The 23,213-nt window shown below is 36.8% G+C and overlaps 1 protein-coding gene across 24 annotated transcripts in view; it reads left to right on the top strand.

The window, feature by feature from the left end:
- Positions 1–23,213, top strand: part of ERC1 (ELKS/RAB6-interacting/CAST family member 1) — a 534,848-nt gene that overhangs the window by 128,018 nt on the left and 383,617 nt on the right. For all 24 annotated transcript variants that reach the window (XR_013364494.1, XR_013364495.1, XR_013364497.1 and 21 more), the window contains one exon: positions 19,173–19,340. Coding sequence is in view for 21 of the 24 variants with exons in the window: in XM_077871590.1 (XP_077727716.1) it covers positions 19,173–19,340 (168 nt within the window). In the remaining 3 variants the exon portion in view is untranslated. The remainder of the gene's footprint in view (positions 1–19,172; positions 19,341–23,213) is intronic.

The following is a 23,213-nucleotide window of genomic DNA, read 5'->3' on the forward strand; positions in this document are numbered from 1 at the left end:
GAATAGAAAGATTTAAAAAAATAAAAGGATCAAGAAAATGTCTTCCCAATCTGATTTATTTTAACATTAGTTAAATTATTTATATATATATATTTTAAGTAGGCTCCACGCTGAGTGTGGGCACAATGAGGGGCTTGAACTCATGACCCTGAGATCAAGACCTGAGCTGAGAACAAGAGTCAGACACTGAGCTGACTGAGCCACCCAGGTGCCACTAATTATCTTTTTTTTTTTTTTTTTTTTTTTTAAGAGCACACTGGTGGGGAGTGTGTGGGGAGCAGAGGAAGAGGGAAAAGCAGACTGTGCTGAGCATGGAGCCTGACATGGGAGCCTGACATGCAGCTCAATTGTGAGGTCTTGAGATTGTGACTTGAGCCGAAATCAAGTTAACAGACTGAGCAAAGCAGTTATAAAGCATACAGAGCAATATTATATATTAATAAAAAGAACAGTAGATCAAGAAATACAATGATTGTGGACATTTATGCATCTAACAACATTGCATTTGCCTTCAAGTGTATAAAACAGTAATGGAGAGAAATAGGTATATCAACAATTAGCTGGTCATTAGTACATGTTCCTTTCAGAACTTGATCAAAGAAACAAAAATAAGGGGATCCTTGGGTGGCTCAGCGGTTTACCGCCTGCCTTTGGCTCAGGGCGCAATCCTGGAGTTCCGGGATCGAGTCCTGCGTCGGGCTCCTGTCATGGAGCCTGCTTCTCCCTCTGCCTGTGTCTCTGCCTCTCTCTCTCTCTCTATCATGAACAAATAAATCTGTAAAAAAAAAACAAAAAACAAAAATAATTTAGAAAATTTCCAGAACATCAATAAGCATAAACAGGTATTCTGTAGAATATTGCACTAACAAATGGAGAATGTTCAGTGTTCTTGAGAACTTACTGAATAGTCATAAAAATCAAATGTCCTAGGCCACAGAGTAAATGTCAGAATTCCCAAGAATTCAAGTTACATGGACTATGTTCTTTGACTCCCTAATGTGGCAAAATTAGAAATCGGTAATGAAGAATTGCAACATAAAACTAAAGTCTGGAATCTGAAAATTTAGGTGGTGGTGGTGGTGGTGGTGGTGGTGGTGGGTGGTTTTTTTGTTTTTTTGTTTGTTTGTTTTTAGTTTAGTTGACACAGTGTTACATTTAGTTTTGGGTATATAGCTTAGTGACTTACCAAGTTTATACATTATGTTGTGTTCACCACAGGAAAAGCCCGCATGTGTCCCGTAATATTGCCATTACAATATCATTGTATTCTTAATGCTATGCATTTATTCCCGTGACTTACTTATTCCATAACTGAAAACCTGTACTTCTCACTCCCCTTCCCCAATTTGCCTAACCCTCCACTCCCCTGCTCTCGGTACCCATCAGTTTGTTCTCTGAATTTATAGGTCTAATTCTCCTTTTTGTTTGTTTATTTGTTGTTTTGATTGCCACTTATGAATGGAATGATATGGTACTTGTCTTTCTCTGACTTACTTCACTAAGCATAGTGCTCTCTAGGTCCATCCATGTTATTTCAAAGGCATGACCTCATCCCTTTTATAGCTGTGTAATATTTCAGTGTGTGTGTGTGTGTATACACATATACCATGTTTTCTTTGTCTATTAATGGGCACTTATATTACTTCCATATCTTGGCTGTCGGAAATAATGCTGCAATAAACATAGGGATACACATACTTTTGGATTTGTTTTGAAAATACACTACTTAATGGCCTTCGGGTTAAAGGAGACTAGAATAGCGGTGCCTGGGTGGCACAATCAGTTAAGCATCCAACTCTTGATCTCAGCCCAGATCTTGATCTCAGGATTGTGAATTCAAGCCCCATGTTGGGCACAGCACTGGGTTTGTAGCCTACTTAAAAAAAAAAAAAAAAAAAAAGACTAGAAAGCAAAAGAAAATCTGTGGGATATAATTAATCCTCAAGCATTTAGAGGGAAATGTCTTATTCTTATATTTATCAGAAAACAATAAATGAAAGCAAATAAGCTGAGTATACAAATCAGGAAACTAGGAAGAAAAAAACTAGAATCAAAACCAAAGGAATAGTAAGATGGAGGGTAATAGATACTAACTAAATCAGCAATCAATATACAGGAAACAGTAAGGTGAGTTAGTTGTTTTAAAAACATTAATCAGACAGGATCGTCTCTTACAAAATGGTAAAGAAGTGACTACCAGTACCATACAATTTAAAAATAATAAAAGATTTTCTTCAGTTGGTGAATGGATAAACTGTGGTACATCTAGACAATGGAGTATTATTCAGTGCTAAAAACAGCCATCAAGCTGTGAAAGACATGGAGAAATCTTAAATCGATATTCCTTTATGAAAGAAGCCAATCTGGAAAGATTGAAAAGACTGAACACTGGTGTTTAGTATATTCACATTGTTGTATATCCAATCTCCAGAACTCCCTTCATTTTGCAAAACAAACACTCCGTACCATTAAAACAACAACAACAACAACAAAAAACCTCGTCATTCCTCCTAGGTCATAGCAACCACCATTCTACTTCTATCTTTATGAATTTAACTTAAGTACTTACTAAAAGTGAAATGATATGTCTTTTTGTGACTTGCCCACAAAAACTTAAAGTAAAATGAATTTCATCTTGATAAAAGAAAGTACCACTCTGATAAATGATGTCAATAATGGGGGGAGGCTGTTCGTCTGTAGGGGCAAGAGGTATATGGGAAACCTCTATACCGTCTTCTCTTAAGAGCTAAAACTACTCTTAAAAAATAATAAAGGACAATTATAAACAGTTATATTCTAATAAGCTTGAAAAGATAGAACAAATAAATAGATTTCTGGAAAATATGACAAAGAAGGTTGAAGAGATAATAGAAAACATGAACAACAATCATTATGAAAATTAAATTGCTAATCAGCCTCTTCTTAAATTCCATGGTTCAGATGGCTCTTTATCAAAAGTTCAAAAATAATTATTTTTATGTTGAGGTTTTTCCAAAAAACAGAGAAAGTAAGAAAGCCCAAGACAATAGGAGGATATGAGGAAAAAGAAATTCAGAGATATCTGTTGATATCAGTAGATGGTATAATTTAATACCATAAGGATATCAGTTCTCCCTAAGTTAGTATATACATCAATTCCAATGAAAATTCCTAGCAGTAATTTTTTAGAAATTCACTGAACTGTACACTTAAAAATGGTTAAGATGGGATCCCTGGGTGGCGCAGCGGTTTGGCGCCTGCCTTTGGCCCAGGGCACGATCCTGGAGACCCGGGATCGAGTCCCATGTCGGGCTCCCGGTGCATGGAGCCTGCTTCTCCCTCTGCCTGTGTCTCTGCCTCTCTCTCTCTCTCTGTGTGACTATCATAAATAAATAAAAATTAAAAAAAAATGGTTAAGATGGCTAATTTTATGTTTTGTGTATTTTACCACAATTGAAAAATTTTAAATATATAGATAAGTAAAGCTTTTCTAACATTAAAGTGAAGAAAAAGAAAATAAGTGGGAGATCTGCCTTAAAACATCTGAAAATATACTACAGACCCATAAACTTAACCAAACCAAACAGTATATCCCAGATTGGTATAGTACTGGTACTGGAATTGGGCAGATAGAGCACTAAAAGTAAATAAATAAATATAGAGAGTTAGCTATGTATGTAGTTGGGATCATCATAAACTAGTGCTAATTAACTGTTAGGAAACTGATATACTATAGGAAGAATAAAATTGGCTACCTACCTGGTGCCAGATATAACAGTGAACTCCATATCAATTAAAGATCTCAATGTGAAAGAGAAAACTATAAAACTAATCAATAAAAATGTATCTTAGGTAGAATATTTTAAGTGACACCATCAAATTTAAGGATTTCTGTTCAAGAAAGAACACTATTGACAGAGTTAACAAATGTGTAACTGGGAGAAGATATTTTCACCACCTCCCAAAATAACAAAGATTGAGATACAGAATAAAAAAGAGATGCTTGCAAAACTGTAAGAAAGTTTATACATTATGCTGTGTTCACCACAGGAAAAGCTAGCATGTATACTGTAATATTGCCATGTACAATATCATTGTATTCTTAATGCTGTGCATTTGTTCCCATGACTTACTTATTCCATAACTGGAAACCCATATCTCTCACTCCCCTTCCCCAATTTACCTAACCCTCCACTTCCCTGTGGGAGGGAAGGAGAGAAGGGTTTAAATAGGCAATTAACTGATAAGGAAACCTAAGTGGTTAGCAAATAAATATAGCATAGGATCCTCAACCTCATTAGTAAATAAAGAAATGCAAATTTCAGAGATGATGAAATGCTATACTCCATTGATCAAATTGGTAAAAATGAGCAAATAAGTTAATATTCAGTGCTTGTAAGGATTTGGCCTAAAGGAACATAGACGGCATAGTTGGCTCCAGTAATGCCATTCCTGGGTATGTTCCCTAGAGAAAATTTACCATTGGTCCACAGGAGGACATGCATAAGGATGTTCACTATAGAATAAGGAATTGAAGGCAGCCCAAATGTTTTTTACTAGAGGAGTTAGATGAGTAAACTACAGTGGGTAATATATCATGTAATACTACAGAAAAGTCAAAAGCAATGATCTAGAAGTATTCGTAGGGCCATGGGTATATATTTTTTAAAAAGTAAGAGAACAAAATGATGTATATAACATTCATATAAATTAAAAATATATGCATATAAAAATAAGCCTCTTTCTAAGTTACATGCATATTCAATAACATCACACATTAGAATGGCTACATACTGAATGAGGAATGGATATTGAATGTCGATGGAAAAATAATAAAATAACAATAAAACTGTGCTTGGATAGTTTTAAATGAATTGAGGATTAAGAGCAATTTAGTTCCTTCTTCAACTTGATAGAAGTTTGAAAGCAGTAATTCTGACTGTGTAACTACTGTAAGGTATGTTGAATATAGTGTATTTACCATATTGATTCTCAAGAGTTGTTTTGGCAGACCTCTATGGCAGGGCAGATGTACCTGTTTCTTATCGTCCCTTCCAACACAGTCATCTGTCAGCAAGGATTCTAACTAAGGTTTAGAAGGGTTATTCTTTTTGGTAACTAAGGGGCTTGGATTTTATTTTATTTTATTGTATTTTATTTTATTGTATTTTATATTTTATTGTATTGTATATTTTATTTTATTTATTATTTTTTAAAAGATTTTATTTATTTATTCATTCATGATAGACAGAGAGAGGCAGAGACACAGGCAGAGGGAGAAGCAGGCTCCATGCCTGCAGCCCGACTCGGAACTCAATCCCGGGCCTCCGGGATCGTGCCCTGGGCCAAAGGCAGGCGCTAAACCCTGAGCCATCCAGGAATCCCAGGGGTTTGGATTTTAATGGTGATGTGTGGATAGCAGACACTAAATGGTGTAGAGATTTGAAACCGAGACTCCTTCATAAACCCTGGGAAAAAGTGGACTAGAAAAAATTCCTCTTTCCGGTATCAGTTGACAACATGAGAAACTGACTTACCTGGTCTTAGAGTTAGAAGAAAGTATCTTCTGATGAGCTTTGAGTTGAGTAAGTACAGTGCTGTCAACACTGATTTTAGCCTGGTCTCTACAGATACCCACAGATGAGAGCTCTGCTTAGAATGAATTTGCAATCCCAAATTACTAAATCACCTGTGGAATTTAACCTACTCCAAACCAATATCAGAAGTAAGAACTCTAATCAAATAGAGTGATTAGACCCTTAGGAACATTGGGTAGTAGAATGAGACCATAAATGAAATGATTAGAAATAAAGAATGGAGTAGTAAGCATAGGAGCACTCTTTAGGATAGAGGAGAAGATAAAACTTATTGGGCTGTTATTTCAGTATGGTTAAGAGTAAAAGCTGAAGCTTTTAAGTGTAATAAAGGGTAGCACTGGGATCCCTGGGTGGCGCAGCGGTTTAGCGCCTGCCTTTGGCCCAGGGCGCGATCCTGGAGACCCGGGATCGAATCCCACGTCGGGCTCCCGGTGCATGGAGCCTGCTTCTCCCTCTGCCTGTGTCTCTGCCTCTCTCTCTCTCTCTCTGTGTGACTATCATAAATAAATTAAAAAAAAAAAAAAAAAAAAAGGGTAGCACTAGCTATAATTGTTTAATGTCTTTTTTTTGTTGTTGTTTAATGTCTTTTAATCTTGGCTTTGCCACTTGTTTGTAAGTTTATACGTTTTGTGCTTCAATTTCCTTATTTATGAGAAGAGTAATAGCAGTACCATGAGAAGAATAAATAGCATTTTTGAGAATAATAATAGCATTACAATAGAGTATTGTGAGAGTTAAATGAGTTAATGCATGTACATACAACACTCAGTAAATAGTACCATTATGAAACACATGAAGGATTTAAAACAGGAAAGGGCAAAACACTATAAATAATACCAGGCAGGTTGTTAAAGAACAAAGCAGGGTTTTAGATATGAAATACATAATAACTAAAGTGAAGGAAAAATATAGTGGTTAAACTGCAGACTAGAGAATGCTGCAGGTACAGTTAGTGAATTGGAAGATACATGTGAGGAGTCTGAGGGAGAAGTCTCTTATGAAGAGAGCAGTAAGAAACAAGAAAAGATAGGGATTAAAGCGAAGTCCGTTGAAATAGAAATCTAACATCTATGGGAGTTTCAAAAGGGTAGGATAGAGGAAATAGGCAATTTTAGAAGAGGTAATTGCTGAGAATATTTCATTTTTTTTCTTTTTAAGATTTTTATTTATTCATGAGAGACACACACAGAGAGAGGCAGAGACATAGGCAGAGGGAGAAGCGGGCTCCTCTCAGGGAGCCTGATAATGGGACTTGATCCCAGGACCCCGGGATCATGCCTTGAGCCAAAGGTAGATGCTCAACCTCTGAGCCACCCAGGCATCCCACTGAGATTATTTCTGACTAGATAATAGGAATAGATCTTCATTTTAGGAGCAAATAATTCTTGAATAGGAGGATATCCACACTTACCATAAATCACAATGAAACCATAGATAAACTGATTTTAAAAGCTACCAGAGAGGAAATAATAGTTTACCTAAAAAGGATTAACAGGCCAGCAGCAGGCTTTTCAACAACATCAACGGAACAAGAGAGAATAAGAGTAAAAATCTTCAAATTTAGTGAAAAACTTAAGAAGTTCATAATTCTGAACCCAGTGAAACCATCATTCATCAGTGGAGGTAGAATAAAGACTTTTTTTTCCCTAGACTAATGCAAACTGAGAGTTTACCACCTATGGATCACATAGAACTGCTAAAAAGAACAAAATTGTCTCTACAAGGAAGGAGTGAGATGCAAAAAATAGTAGTAGAAAAGGGATATTAATGTGACAGGAATAAAAAGTCAAATATCAATGTAAGAATTTGGCACAGACCCATGTAAGAACAGTGGCATTAATACCAAAACTCCAAAATAATTGAGGTTATCCGATAAAAGTAAAGACTTTTGGAGTAAGATCATAAAAAGTAGAGCTTCTCCAGTTTGTATATACTCATTGGTACAATTTTTTTTTTAAGATTTTATTTAGTCAGAGAGACACAGAGAGAGAGGTGGAGACAAACAGAGGGAGAAGCAGGCTCTTTACGGGGAGCCCGACGTGGGACTTGATCCTAGGAGTCTGGGATCATGACCCAAGCCAAAGGTAGAGGCCTGCTCAACCACAGAACCACCCAGGTGCCCATCATTGGTATCATGTTACATGATAGAGCAAGTGAAATTCTGCGTATAGTTGTTGTCTTCTCCATCATAGGACTGAAAAGAGTACCTTGCATAATTTAATCATGAAAAATGAAAATGAAAGCCTAAGATGTGTAAAAACAAATTATGCTAAAGCATCCAAGAGATCTATTCAAAATGTGCTTCAAAGACCAGCAGCATCCACTCACTTAAGAACTTACTGGAAACACAAAATCATCTTATTTTTTAAAAGATTTTATTTATTTGAGAGAGAGAGAGAATGCATGCACGAATGGGAGCAGAGTTAGAGGGAGAGAGGCCAAGCAGGGAGCCCAATGTGGGGCTCAATCTCAGAACCCTGACGTCGTGACCTGAGCTGAAGACAGATGCTTAACTGACAGAGCCCCCCAGGTGCCCTGTTTAAAAATTTTTTTATTTAAATTCTAGTTAACATACAATGCATTATTGGTTTTGGAGTAGCATTCAGTGATTCATCACAACAAGTGCATTCCTTAATACCCATCACCCATGTAGCCTATTCCTTATCCACATCCTTCCATCAACCCTCTGTTTCCTGTCATTAAGAGTCTTTTATGGTTTGTCTCTCTCTTTTGTTTTCCTCTTTTTCTCTTTTCCCCCTCCCCATATGTTCATCTGTTTTGTTTCTTAAATTCCACATATGAGTGAAATCATGGTATTTGTCTTTCTCTGACTGACTTATTTCACTTCGCATAATACACTCTAGCTCTATCCACATCATTGCAAATGGCAAGATTTCATTCTTTTTTATGGCTGAATAATATTTTTTTTGTGTGTGTGTGTGTGTGTATACACACCACATCTTCTTTATCCATTCATCAGTTGGTGGACATATGGGCTCTCTCCATAGTTTGGCTATTATTGATAATGCTACTGTAAACATTGGGGTGACTGTACCCTTTCGAATCTGTATCTTTGTATTCTTTGAGTAAAGACCTGGTAGTGCAATTGCTGGATTGTAGGCTAGTTCTATTTTTAACTTTTTGAGGAACCTCCATACTGTTCTCCAGAGAGGCTGCACCAGTTGGCATCCCCACCAGTAATGTAAGAGAGTTCCCCTTTCTCTGCATCCTTACCAACATCCATGGTTTCTTGTGTTGTTAATGTTAGCCATTCTGACAGGTGTGAGATGATACTTCATTGTAGTTTTGATTTGTGTGTCCCTGATGATGAATTATGTTGAGCATAGCTTCATGTGTCTGTTAGCTATCTGGATGTCTTCTTTGAAACAATGGCTATTCATATCTTATGCCCATTTCTTAACTGGATTTTTTTATTTTTGAGTGTTGAGCTTGATAAGTTTCTTTTAGATTTTGAATATTAACCCTTTATCAGATATATTATTTGCAAATATCTTCTGCCATTCTGTAGGCTGCCTTTTAGTTTTGTTGATTGTTTCCTTTGCTATGTAGAAGCTTTTTATCTTGATGGTCCCAGTAGTTTATTTTTGCTTTTGTTTCCCTTGCCTCTGGTGATGCGCCTGTCTAGTAAGAAGTTGCAATGTCTGAGGTCAGAGAGGTTCTGCCTATGTTTTCCTCTAGGATTTTGATGGTTTCCTGCCTCATGTTTAGGTCTTTCATCCATTTTGAATTTGTTTTCATGTATGATATAAGAAAGTGGTCCAATTTCGTTCTTCTGCATGTTGCTGCCCAGTTTTTCCAACACCATTTGTTAAAGAGACTTTTTTCCATTGAATATTCTTTACTGCTTTGTTGATTAATTGACCATATGGTTGTGGGCCCATTTCTGAGTTTTCTGTTCTGCTCCATTGATTTAATATGTCTGTTTTTGTGCCAGTCTTGATGATTATAACTTTCTAATATAGTTTAAAATCTGGAATTATGATGCCTTTAATTTTTTTCTTTTTCAAGATTGCTTTGGCTAGTGGGGGTCTATTGTGGTTTCATAAAAATTTTAGGATTGTTTATTCTAGCTCTGTGAAAAGTGCTGTGGTATTTTGATAGGCATTGCATTAAATGTGGAAACAAAATCTTGAGTTATGTTTTAGACCTGTTGAATCAGAGTCTACATTTTAAGTTTCCTTAGTCTGGGAAGTGCTTTGAAATGTTTTGTTTTTTGGCTAGGGCCACATGCAAATAAAATTACTAATCTGTTATTGATCATCATTTAGGATCATGAAGATGAGAGGGGTTTTTGAGATTGGCTTTGAGTAAATGTCACTTTGATTTTCAAGTGAGTACAAAGAGGATTGCCGCATTTGTGCACCTAATCTTTTTCATTGGAAATGGTGATCACCAAAAGTCACCATTGGACTTTTTCATTGGAAATGGTGGTCACTAAAAGTCAGCATTAAAACTAGGCCATCTAAGGTGAATTTTACATTATTTTTTGGTAGGATTTCCAGTGTGGAAGAGGGTTTTTTGTTTTTGTTTTTTTTTTGAAACTGACATTCGGTTTTATTGTGCCAAGGACATTACAGATGGTGTATCTTGTCAACACCTGCAGGGCACAGGTGTCCCATCTGCTGAGGCTACGCCCACTCCCCACGCTCAAATCCTGGGCGGTAGTAGCCATGATCCTCAAAGGTGCCCCCCACCCCAAGATTCCGAAGAGACCCAGTGGTAGTGGTGAAAGTGGTGGTGGTGGTGGCAGTGGTAGTGGTGGTAGCAGTGGTAGTGGTGGTGGCAGTGGTAGTGGTGTGGAAGTAGTAGGAATGCAGCAAGGTCAGAGTCTCATTGTCCAAAGCCCACAAGACACTTGCCCCCTGCCCCCACCCCGGCTTGCACTGTAGACCCTACCCACCTCCACAGAGCTGGAGGCAAGAGACAGTAACCACATCTTTGTGCCCCCTCTGTCCCCATGGCCTGTCTACTCCCAAACCAGAGATGCCGCCTTCACAGAGCCACTGCTATCGTCTACATCATTTTGGATTGGTTGATTTTATAAGATAAAAGTACATTTTAATAAAGAAAAAAATTCAACATTGAAGGCTCAGACATTCTTGGGGTACTGGGAAGGGGAATTCCCACTTCTTCCTCCCACCTCCCCAGCATCATTGTGGAGGCGGGGTGACAAGTTTTTCTGATCTTGGAAGGAATGGGGGGCAGGGAGACTTTGTCTGAATGTCTCTCCTCAGGGGCTGCCTGGCTGCCAGTTGGTTTGTTTCTGTGTGCCTCTCGCCTACCTTCGGCACCCTTGCCCAAGTCCCCTGTGGAATGCAGGGATGGTGCTGTGCAGGGGGCAAGAGGGCACGTCAGCTGGCGAAGAGACAGGTGATGGTGGTGGTGGCAGCGATGAGAAGGGGTGCAGGGGTGGGCCAGCCAGAGGGAAGTGGGGAGTAGACCTATACCTCTTCAAGGCACTGGCAAGGAAGGGAGCGTAAATAAGAGGAAGAAATGTAAGATAAGATGATAATTAGGTTACTTCATAACTATAAAATGACTTTTCCCAAAGGTGGTGTTTAATGGTTTATGTTAACCTACATAAAAGTTTGTGGTGGGATTATGTATCTCTCTAACCTTGACTCTTCTTGTGTTAAATATTTTTATTAATGAATTGGATGGAACAAAATATGGAGGAGGGATGGCTAATGTGCATGTTAGATAAGAAATTCAGCATTCCAGGGACCCCTGTGTGACTCAGTGATTGAGAATCTGCCTTTGGCTTAAGTTGTGAGCCCGGGGTCCTGGGATCGAGTCCCACATCAGGCTCACCGTAGGCAGCCTGCTTCTCCCTCTACCTATGTCTCTGTCTTCCTGTCTCTGCGTCTCTCATGAATAAATAAATAAAATCTTTAAAAAAATTTCAGCATTCCAAAAGATCTTTAGAGCAGAGTAATGGGCTAAACCAAGTAGGATAAAAATTTAATAGAATGCCTATAAAAATCTTTAGTTTTCTATCCCTCCCTTTCTCCAAAAAAAGTCAGTAGGGGCCAGTAGGGGTGCCTAGGTGGCTCAGTCTGGTTGAGTACCTGTCTCTTGATTTTGGCTTAAGACATGATCTGGTCCTGGGATCAAGCTGTGGTTTGGGCTCCCCACTCAGCAGGGAGTTTGCTTCTCTCTCTGCCCTTCCCCCAACTCATGCATGTTCTCTCTTTCAATAAATAAATCTTTTTTATCACTTTTTTTAAAAATTTTTTATTTATTTATGATAGTCACACAGAGAGAGAGAGAGAGAGAGGCAGAGACATAGGCAGAGGGAGAAGCAGGCTCCATGCACCGGGAGCCCAACGTGGGATTCGATCCGGGGTCTCCAGGATCACGCCCTGGGCCAAAGGCAGGCGCCAAACCGCTGCGCCACCCAGGGATCCCAATAAATCTTTTTTAAAAAGCTAGCAAATAAAATAAAAATATGGGCAGCCTGGGTGGCTCGGTGGTTTAGCGCCACCTTCAGCCCAGGGCCTGATCCTGGAGACCCAGGATCCCTGCATGGAACCTGCTTCTCCCTCTGCCTGTGTCTCTGCCTCTCTCTCTCTCTCTCTCTCTGTGTCTCTCATGACTAAATAAATAATTCTTAAAAAAAAAAAAAATAATAACCAAACTCATAAACACTGACAAAAGCAAAAACAATCTACTTTAGTAATCCTTCAATATCTGTGTAGTGACTGCCAGAAAACCCCCTCAAAACCAAAAAATCATATGCAATCTTCAGTTGTTTTCAAAGTGTCCAGAAGTAAGGGTGAGAGAATCAGCCGTGATGTATTGAGTTCTGGGTATAATGATTTAAAGGTTGTTGGCACTTTTAAGTGTGTTTAGATGGAAAGAGTCTGAAACCATGGCATATTAAGGAATAGTTGAAGGGTAGCTTGGAAAAGAAATGCTTTGGGAGTCCATGGTATTCTGCATGTGTCTGAATGGATGTTACATGGAAGAACATCTAGCCTAAGGGATTGAACTGGGGCAGTGGATAAAATTACAGAAAGAAAAATATTTTTAAACTTCTAGATCAGAAATTGCTTTTATGCCTGGTAAAAGCAGAGCATGGGCAGCCTCTAGAGGGGAACTATGTACCTGGATTTTACTGGAGGTGTTCAAATACTAGAGAAGACTGTTTATTGGAGATATAGAGACCCAGAATTTAGATTAGAGATGGAATCAGGTGACTGTTAAGGTCCTTCCAATGGGGAAATTGTCTCTTTCTGTGATTTTGAGTTCCATGCAGAGAGGGCTAGGGCTCTAAGGTTTACTTAAATGTTAGTCTGATACCAGAATAAGGAAGCATTAACAGATGTGTTAGCTTAGAGGGGTCGGGGTAGAAGAACTAGGTTGGCTGACTGCTTTGCTTTATCATATTTGCCGAGACCAACATTAACATTTCTACTGTAGTTACGTAGCTGAATACGGCTTTGTATTTTATTCTTTGTATAGTTTGTATAGTTGTTACCATATTGACTTTAAAACAACATCATTGTCTATGAATCACCATGATTGTTATGAAGATTATGAGTTTTCAGGGTAAAGTGCATGGAAACAATATTGACATTGGTTTTTTCAGACTAAATTTGCAGCCTTTTGTGTGTGTTTGTGAGCAAAGTACTGTGTACTGGGTACTATGTACTGTGTACCATGGAATGGCACATCTATACCCTTGGTCTTTTTGATGTTTCTCTGAGCTCTTCAGCCTTTTTGTCATGTATAAGGCTTTAAGCAGAGCTCAATGCAGTTTGTCAAAATAGCCTTTTAAAATGCTTCCTGGGGCAGCCCCGGTGGCTCAGCGGTTTAGCGCCACCTTCGGCCCAGGGCGTGATCCTGGAGACCTGGGATCCAGTCCCACGTCAGGCTCCCTGCATGGAGCCTGCTTCTCCCTGTTCCTGTGTCTCTGCCTCTCTCTCTCTGTGTCTCTCATTAACAAATAAATAAAATCTTAAAAAAGAAATACATAAAATGCTTTCTTGTGGATGTTGTCAATCCCATGGCCCAGTGCTCTTCATTCAGCCTCTTTGTTAGATGAGAACAATGGGAAATGTAATGATAGGAAATTATACTTAGTGATCTTGGGCAAATCACTTCGTTTGGGCTTTGAGTTCATTGGTTTTAAAATTAGGAGTTTAGATTATTAATTTCTAAAACATTTGTGAAATACTGCCAAATACCGGAAAAAATGCAGAAAGTAATAATAAACACCATAAGATTTAACTTATGTTAAGGTTTGACCATAGTAGGTGATCTTTAAAATAAAAGGTTCTTTAGAAACTCTCATTCTAAACTAAATATTCAGTGAGAGTTCTGGGTTAAAAAGAATATTTTGTTAGAATCTCAGGATTTTAGAACTGGTTGGGGTTAGGAATAAAGATTTGGAAGCTGTTATGGAGATAGTGGTTAGCTTTGTACAGTGGCAGTATCTATCATACGTAGCCAGTGAGGTTTATCTGAGGCATGGTTATTGCTAATTGGAGATGGTGGTTAAAGCCTAAGATTGAATTGATTTCTACAGAGGAAGTTTTATAAAGTAGAGATGTAAGAAGGGGAAAATGACAGAGGATTCAGTGGAAAAAAATGGAAGAGATGGGGTCAGAGAGTTAGAAAGATGTAAATCATTGGCAAAGCCAAGATAGGAGTTTTAGGAAACAAGTCATTGTATCCGTGCAATTCTTACTGCTCATGTATATTTAAATAGATGTATTTATTGATGTAAAATGAAAGAAGGTTAAGATAGCTTAAGATAATTAATAGTTTTGTGATCATTGGTGAGAGACCAAAAGAGCAAGGTAGCTATTTTTCTGTTCATGTCCATTGGTAGAGAAAATCTTGTAGAGAAAAACCTGTTTTTGTTGAAGTTGGCATAACCTGTTTGCCACAGACCTTGACTCTTGGCAAGCTAGATGGATGCTGTTCCTCCAGTGCATTTGGTAGAATAAACAGTGTCTTATCCCTCCTACCAGCCATAGTATTAGTGTGATGACGTGTGTCCCGCTAGTCTCTGAGGGGCTTTCCTGAATATGTTTTTTTGTGGTTTGCAAAATATGGACCTCACGCAAAATTGTACTATGTACTCACTACTAACCAAAAAGATCAGTGTAAAATTCAGAGCAATCAATCTAGTAGTAGCAGAGTGGTTTTTGTGGTTATTTTTATCTTAGATATCCAGACCAGCACATTTAAATTCTGCATTGCATGAGAAAAGCAGACCAAGAGAAAGTGTATTTGGTAATTTGAACTGAATACTTAGTAAAGAAAAGATCACTTAGTGATTAGAGAATGGACTTGAGTACATAATATTTGTGATTGAGATACTTTTTATATGAAAGCCTGTATTTCCAGCTACTCTTACACCAAAGATTTGTATGTTTATTACGAGAGTTTTCATTTTTTACCTTTTCAGTCATCAATTCCTGTGGGTCTCATACCTGACATTCTCCCAAAATGGCATGCAGGTATTTATGACTTGGTAGCACTGGCACGTTGACGAGTCAGTTAAGTGAGTGAGGGATAATGTAAAAATGCAGCGACGACATCTAGGGACTCTTGGTAAAGAATAGCAATATGAGGTCTTACAGTTATTGTTCTGTGGGACTTTGTTACTATCAGGATGAGAAACATTTAGAAATGCTAAGAGATGTATTCGTGTTGTATTCTGATTCCTTACCCATAGGTGGAAAACATTTCATTTTTCTGAAATTAATGTAGAGAAGAATTGAGAGACAAGGAAATTCGGCAGTTAAGACTTATCTATAAGTTTAAATGTCTGGGCTTTTGCCCTTATAAAAAGAATTTAATGTATTTTGGGAATATTGTGTGAAACGTCTTTAGGTGATTTACTTTGTTTTTTGCTTGTGGTTATTGGGATATGTGGTATATGGTTAGAAGTAGAATATAGAGTATACAGAATACAAATTAGAACGTAGAAATTAGGTGCAAATGATTTAGCATATAATTTATGTATTTAAAAAATTTCTGACATGTATACTTTTCTAAGACTTTGACCTCTTTAACTGTGCAGAAGAGTCCGTGGGTTCAATAAGTACCCTCTTGAATTAACCGTGACTGATGCTCTGTAATGGATTCAGCTAATTGGAACCAAATCTGATACTGTCAAATAGGATTAGTAGCCACACAGGCCAGCTTGAGCTGTGCCTGAATGCCAAGTGGATAAGGGTCAATGGGCTCTTTTGGCATCTTAAGCAGGCTGGTTGTTGAATTTCATATTCCACAAAGGTCTTTGCTCTGTGGTGGCAATCCTTTTCTCCAAATTGAATCAGTATTCAATTCTGACATTTGTCTTGTAGATCTTTTTGTTTCTTTGCATGGTAGAGTGTTTGTGATTTGAATAGGTTGGTGACGGAAAACCAAGGAAGTGTAAAGACTTTTGTCATCTTGCACTTTAGAAAGGACTGTTGGGGAACTCTGGAAATCACCTAATTCATCATTGTTTTGTATTGGATTTTAATTCTTGCTCTGAGATCTTTAGTACTCTATGCAGGCAGCAAAACTTGCACATTTTTGTTGGTGATCTCTCTTGGATTCATTGGCCTTGATTTATTGTAGTTCTACTGTTTGTTAGCAAAACATTTTTTTTTTTTTTTTTTTAGCAAAACATTTTTAAAAATTACTTTAATCTTTTCTTTTTCCAGGTCTCTGAGGAAAATTTTAAGTAGGCTGGCTATCTTGACACATGACATTTTATAAGATAGTCAAGGGAAGAACATGTTTAGATCTTCTTTGATTTCTTTTATTAGTTGTAATTTTCAGTATATAGATCCTTTACATGTTTGTTAGATTTATACCTAGATATTTAAATTTTTTCAGAGTGATTATAAATGGTCATAAATTTAAAAAATTGAAATTCAATATTGGATCACATTTAATTTTATTCATTTATAAAATATTGACATTTTTAAAGCAAGTATAAACATTCACCAATGTTCTTTAATATTACTGTTATTAAGAACTATTTCAGGCACATAAAGTATAGATAAAAGGAAAACAACACTGTAAGATGGTATCATGATGTGAAAGTTTAAATTTTAGCACAGTTAGATTTAACAGTATGTTTTCTTTATGGTGTATACTTTCTGTGTCTTTAAAAATGAAGCCTTCCATGCCTCAATGTCTTAAAAGTATTTTCCTATATTTCCTTCCAGTACCTCAGTGAAGATAATGAACATGCTCCCCATATTTCTCATACCTCTTTGTAATCCCTTTCTTTTGCTTTTGCCTGATATTCTTCACTGCTCCCCCTTTCATCCTCTTTCCAGGGAATTCTTTATCTATTACTATTCTTTTCTATTACTGTAATTAGTGTACATTTTCTAGAATTTTACTTAAATGAAATATATATATATATATATTTGTCTAGCTCTTAGAGGGGTAGCGTATTATATAATTGGTTAAGATTATAGGATCTGGAGATAGACCAGTTAATCTTAAATTCTTCCTCTATTGCTTATTTATAACTACCTTTTCTAAGTCCTGGTTTCCCAGATTGCCATGGGAAAGTGAAATTTTACACAGGGAGAATACAAGTGAAGATATGCTTGAGGATAGAATTGGGAGAATTTTTAATATACTGTATATATGGTTGGCGAGCATATACATGACCATATGCAGAAAGGTTCAGAAATCTTGAGGGTAGAATGAAGAAAACCATTTGAAATGATAAGAGGCTGTTTGAAAGGATTGCTTAGGCTGGGAGAAAAACAAGATAAACCAGAATAGGGATGAATGATGAAAAAAGAGATGATATATCAAAGGTTATGCTATGCATAAAGAATAGATTTAGTAGGTGTAGAAGAAAGAAAACAGATTTCAGAAATAAGAGTTTAAGAGTTTGAAAGTTCTTAGGTGGACCTTTCCAGAATATAATAAGGTTACAATATATCATTTATTAAAATAGAATAGAAGGAAATCAGAAGTGAAAAGTGTTTATTGAGGGGGCATGGTAGAACTTTGAAGAATTACAAATGGACACTAAAAAGACTACTCCCCAATTACTGGCTTGGTGGAATTAGTGGCATTGACATGGTTGGTAGAAATTCAGTTTAGCAGAGTGAAATCTAGTTTATTTACATATTTTTCCTTTCCAACATAGTCTAAGATAATTTATAAGTGCATAATGACTTAACTATAGAGTCTCAAGTGAGATTAGTCTTGTAGGAAATTTTCCATAGTACTTACTAAGCAGTAAGTACTACCATACACACAGTACTGGTTCTCAGATACCTTATAGTTTAGATATAATATTAGATTTTTCCTGATAATTTTGGTATACTCTAAATGTGAGTCATTACCTATGTTAACTAATTTTTCTTTGTGGATTGGTTAATCCACAGACAGCCAGGAAAAATAATACACGATAGGTTCAAGGTAAGGAAGTTTTATAGAAACATACTTGATATCTTAGATTTGTATTTTCACTGTGGTAGCCACCAGCCATGTATGGCTATTGAGCACTTGAAATATGGTATATAAAATATGCATTGGACTTTTAAGATGTAGTATGAAATAAAGAATGTAAAATAAAAGAGCTCATTAATAGTTTTTATTAAGGATTACATGTTTGGAATGATAATATCATAGATTAAACAGGATATATTATTAAAATTAATTTTATCTATTTTTTATTTTTTAATGTAGCTGCTAGAAAGTTTAAAATTTCATATGTGGCTTCCATATGACTCACATTATATTTCACATTATATTTCTTTCTTAAGATGAAAGAAATCCACCTCCCTGTTCTGCTATAATAAGTAGGTAACTGTTTGCTGAATTATAAATCCTTAGTGGAAAAGCAAAAAAAAAAAAAAAAAAAAAAAACCAAAATAATTTTGGTGTATGAGTTTGCTTAGTGAAATTTGGTTTGAATGGATTTAAAAATAAGTACTGTCATTAGATTTCTAGTTATTTGAAAGTTATATTTAGAGAAAACTGTTAAACTTGGGGGATAAAGGTAATTGGATGCTAGACTTTAGCAGACTAGTCTTTGGGCCTGAAAGTAGACCTTGCTTTCCTTTGCACAGATGTTTCAGTGCATTATGGGATTGTTAGTCTAAAAAGCATCATATTCTACCTCTAGTTCCTATTTTGTGATACAGCAAGAGTCATGCTTTGGGATGTTTATGGTTTTCTTTCTAATTTTAGATTTTCTAAAGCAGTGTAGCATCACTTGGGAACTTGTTAGAAAAACTTAATTCTTGAGCCCCAAACCCATTGAATCAGAAACTCTTGTGACTGGGCCCAGGAATCTGCTGAAACTCTTCAATAGAATTGCCAAAACTCGATCTCTTTATAATAGTTCTTCATATTGTCTTTGATTCAGATCTATTTATCCTGATATCATTGTTTACTTAACTGATGTAAATTTTATTTTTATTACAAAAGCGCTCATAAAGTTTTAGGGTTTAATTTCTAAATAGCAATAATTATATTTACCAATAATAGAATACCACTCTATTTAATTTCATTTGGGCAACTATACACATGTATTTGGAAGGGATTACATTCCTTTCTTTCAATTAATCATTTGTAAAAAAAAATTCTTAGGTGGATGCTCTCCGATTGCGTTTGGAAGAAAAGGAAACCATGCTGAATAAGAAGACAAAACAAATTCAGGATATGGCGGAGGAGAAGGGGACACAAGCTGGAGAGATACATGACCTCAAGGACATGCTGGATGTGAAGGAGAGGAAGGTTAATGTTCTTCAGAAGAAGGTGAGGTGCAGGTGTTTGGAATTTAGTTTCCTACATCTGGCTATATCTCATTCTTACTGTGTGTGTGTGTGTGTGTGTGTGTGTGTGTGTGTGTGTGTATGCCTATGTGTATATATATCTCCTCCTCACCCTTTCTCCTAAAATGCTCTCTTAAAAAATTTTGTTGTTGTTGTTGTTTTTTTAAATTTTAATTCTAGTATAGTTAACATACAGTGTTCTATTAGTTTTAGATGTACAGTATAGTGATTCAGGAATTCTATACATTACTCAATGCTCATTATTAAGTATGCTGTACTCATCAGGGACGTTGGCCTCTAGTTCTCTCTGTCTCTCTTTTCTAATGTAGGCTCTATACCCAGAATGGAGCCCAACATGGGGCTTGAACTCATGATTCTGAGATCAAGAATCAGATGCTTAACCTACTGAGCCATGTAGGTGCCCTTGTAATTCTCTTCTATTGTGATTTCTTTATCTGATTTTGGTATCAGGGTAATGCTGGCCTTATAGAATGAATTTGAAGGTTTTCCTTCCTTTTTTTGTTTATTTGGGATAGTTTGAGAAGAATACATAATAACTCATTTAAATATTTGTTAGAGGGATCCCTCGGTGGCGCAGCGGTTTAGCACTGGATCGCACCGGATCCTGGAGACCCGGGATCGAATCCCACGTCAGGCTCCTGGTGCATGGAGCCTGCTTCTCCCTCTGCCTATGTCTCTGCCTCTCTCTCTCTCTCTCGATCTCTCTCTCTCTCTCTGTGACTATCATAAATTTAAAAAAAAATTAAAAAAAAAAGTAGTAATTAAATATTTGTTAGAAATCACCCTCGTGAAGCTGTCTGGTCCTGGACTTTTTTGTTGGCAGATTTTTGATTACTGATTCAGTTGCTTTGCTGGTAATTGGTCTATTCAATTCCTATTTCTTCTTGTTTCAGTTTTGATAGTTTATATGTCCTGGAATTTATTCATTTCTTTTGGTTGTCCAATTTGTTGGCATATAGTTTTTTATAATATTCTTGTACAGTTGTTTGTATTTTTGTGATGTTGGTTATTTCTCTTCTCTCATTTGTGATTTTATTTATTTGGGTCCTTTCTTCTTTTTGGTAAGTCTGGGTAGGGGTTTATCAATTTTATTAATTTTTTCAAAGAATCAGCTCCTCCTGGTTTCACCGATCTGTTTTTTTTTTAAATATCATTTTATTTCTGCTCTAATCTTTATTTCCTTTCTTCTGCTGGCTATAGGCTTTGTTGGTCTTTTTCTAGCTCTTTTAGGTATAAGTTTAGATTCTTTGAGGTTTCTGTTGCTTCTTGGGATAGCCCTGAATTGCTATTAACTTCCCTCTTAGAACAGCTTTTGCTGCATCCCAGAGGTTTTGGACCATTGTATTTTCGTTTTCATTTGTTTCCATGTACTTTTAAAATTTCTTCTTTGATTTCTTACTTGACATGGTGTTTAACTTCCATGTATTTGTGGTCTTTCTAGACTTTTCCTTGTGGTTGACTTCTAGTTTCATAGCACTGTGGTTAGAAAAGGTGTGTAGTATGACTTCAGTCATTTTGTATTTATTGAGTCCTGTATTATGATCTAATACGTGTTCTAGGAGAATGTTCCATATGCACTTGAAAAGAATGTGTATTCTGCTATTTTAGAATGGAAAGTTCTGAATATATCTGTTAAGTCCATCTGGTCCAGTGTGTCATTCAAAGCCATTGTCTTCTTACTGATTTCTGCTTAGATGATCTGTCCATTGATGTAAGTAGGGTGTTAAAATTCCTTACTATTATTTTATTATCAATTAGTTCCTTTATGTTTGTTATTAATTGTTTTATATATTTGGGTGCTTCTATGTTGGGTACATAAATATTTACAATTGTTGTATCTTCTTGTTGAATTTTTCCCTTTGTTATTTTATAATGCCTTTCTTTGTCTCTTGTTACCGTCTTTGAAGTTTAGTTTGTCTGATAAAGTACTGGTATTCAGCTTTCTTTTGACATCCATTTGTGTGGTGATTGTTTTTCCATCTCTTCCCTTTCAATCTCTAGGTGTCTTAGATCTAAAATGAGTCTCTTGTAGGCTGCATATAGATGGTGTTGGTTTTTTCATCTACTCTGTCTTTTGATTGGAGCATATAATTTATTTACATTTGGAGTAATTATTGATATGTATTTATTGCCATTTTATTACTTGTTTTGTGGTAGTTTCTGGAGATTTTCTCATCCTTTTTCATGTTTTTGCTGATTTTCTATAGTGATATATTTGGATTTCTTTCTTTATTCTTTGCAGGTTTATTAGTGCTTTTGTTACATGGTTACCATTAGGTTTGCATATAATCTCTTCTGCAATATCAGGCTATACACACACACACACACATTTTAAAGATTTATTTTTTTTATTTTTAGAGCACGTAAAGGGGGATGAGCAGGGGGAGAGGGAGAGAGAGACTTTTAGCAGACTTCTTGCTAGCGTGGAGCTTGACAGAGGGCTCCATTTCATGACCTTGAGATCATGACCTGAGCCCAAATGAAGTCAGGACGCTTAACTGACTGAGCCACTCAGGTGCCCCCAAATATCAGTCTATATTAAGTTGATGGTTGTTCAAGTTTGTATCCATTCTTTCTTCCTCTCCTCTCCCATTTTAGGTAGATGTTATTTTACTTATATCCTTTTGGTGTGTGAGTTCCTATATTGGTTTTTAGTGAAATATTTAATTACACTGTTTTTGTTTTTCCTACCTTTATACTGTCACTTTTGATATCTCTTTTCCACTCAAAGAGTCCCCTTTAATATTTCTTGCAGGGCGGGTTTAGTGGTCACTTTTGATCTCTCCTTTCCACTCAAAGAGTCCCCTTTAATATTTCTTGCAGGGCGGGTTTAGTGGTCCTTTAGTTCTTCTTTGCCTGGAAAACCCTCTCTCCTATTCTGAATGACAGCCTTGCCTTATAGAGTATTCTTGGTTGCAGATTTTTCTTGTTCAGTACTTTGAATATATCGTGCCATTTCCTTCTGGCTTGCCAAGTTTGTTGAGAAATCTCCAGCTAGCCTTATGGGTTTTCCTTTGTAAGTTAATGACTTCTTTTGTGTAGCTGCTTTTAAGACTTTATCACTCTATTTTGCAAATGTGATTACAATATGTTTTCGTGTTGGCCTGCTGTTACTGATCTTGAGCAGAGTGCCCTGTGCTTTCTGGAGGTGTATGTCTGTTTACTTCCCCCGTGAGGTAAGTTTTCAGCTATTATTTCTTGAAATAAATTTTCTGCCCCCCTTTCTCTTTTTATTCTGGGACTCCTATAACACGAATGTTAAACTATGTTTGATGGAGTCACTGAATTCCCTAAGTCTATTCTCCTGTGGCATAATTCTTCTTTCTCTCTTTTGTTCAGCCTCATTGCTTATCATTATTTTGTCTCCTAGGTCATTAATTTGTTCCTCTGCTTCTTCTTGCCTGCTGTTCATTGCATCAAGTGTGGTTCTGATCTCATTTATTGCACTCTTCATCACTGATTCGGTTTTAACTCTTTTATCTCTGTGGTAAGGGTCTCACCAATGGCTTCTTTTCTCAAGGCCAGTGAGTATCCTTATCATCATTGCTTTAAATTCTTCATCAGGTATGTTCCTTATATCTGTTTCAAAGATCTCTGGCCTTATCTTGATCTTTCATTTGAGATAAATTTCTCTGTCTTTACATTTTATCTAAGTGTCTGCCTTCTTCTAGGTGTTAGAAAAGTCAGGCCTTATGAGGAAAGAGAGGTCATGTATTGTCCAAGCAGGGGAGTGTTAGTGTCTCCTGTGTATGCTGCATGTGCTCTGCTTTTGTGTTCTGGCTGCTCTGCCCTTCATCCAGTCATTGATAGAGGCCCTCCTTGCCTGCTGTCAGCA

The sequence above is a fragment of the Canis aureus genome, chromosome 25 (assembly GCF_053574225.1).
Source record: "Canis aureus isolate CA01 chromosome 25, VMU_Caureus_v.1.0, whole genome shotgun sequence".
Lineage (NCBI taxonomy): Eukaryota > Metazoa > Chordata > Mammalia > Carnivora > Canidae > Canis > Canis aureus.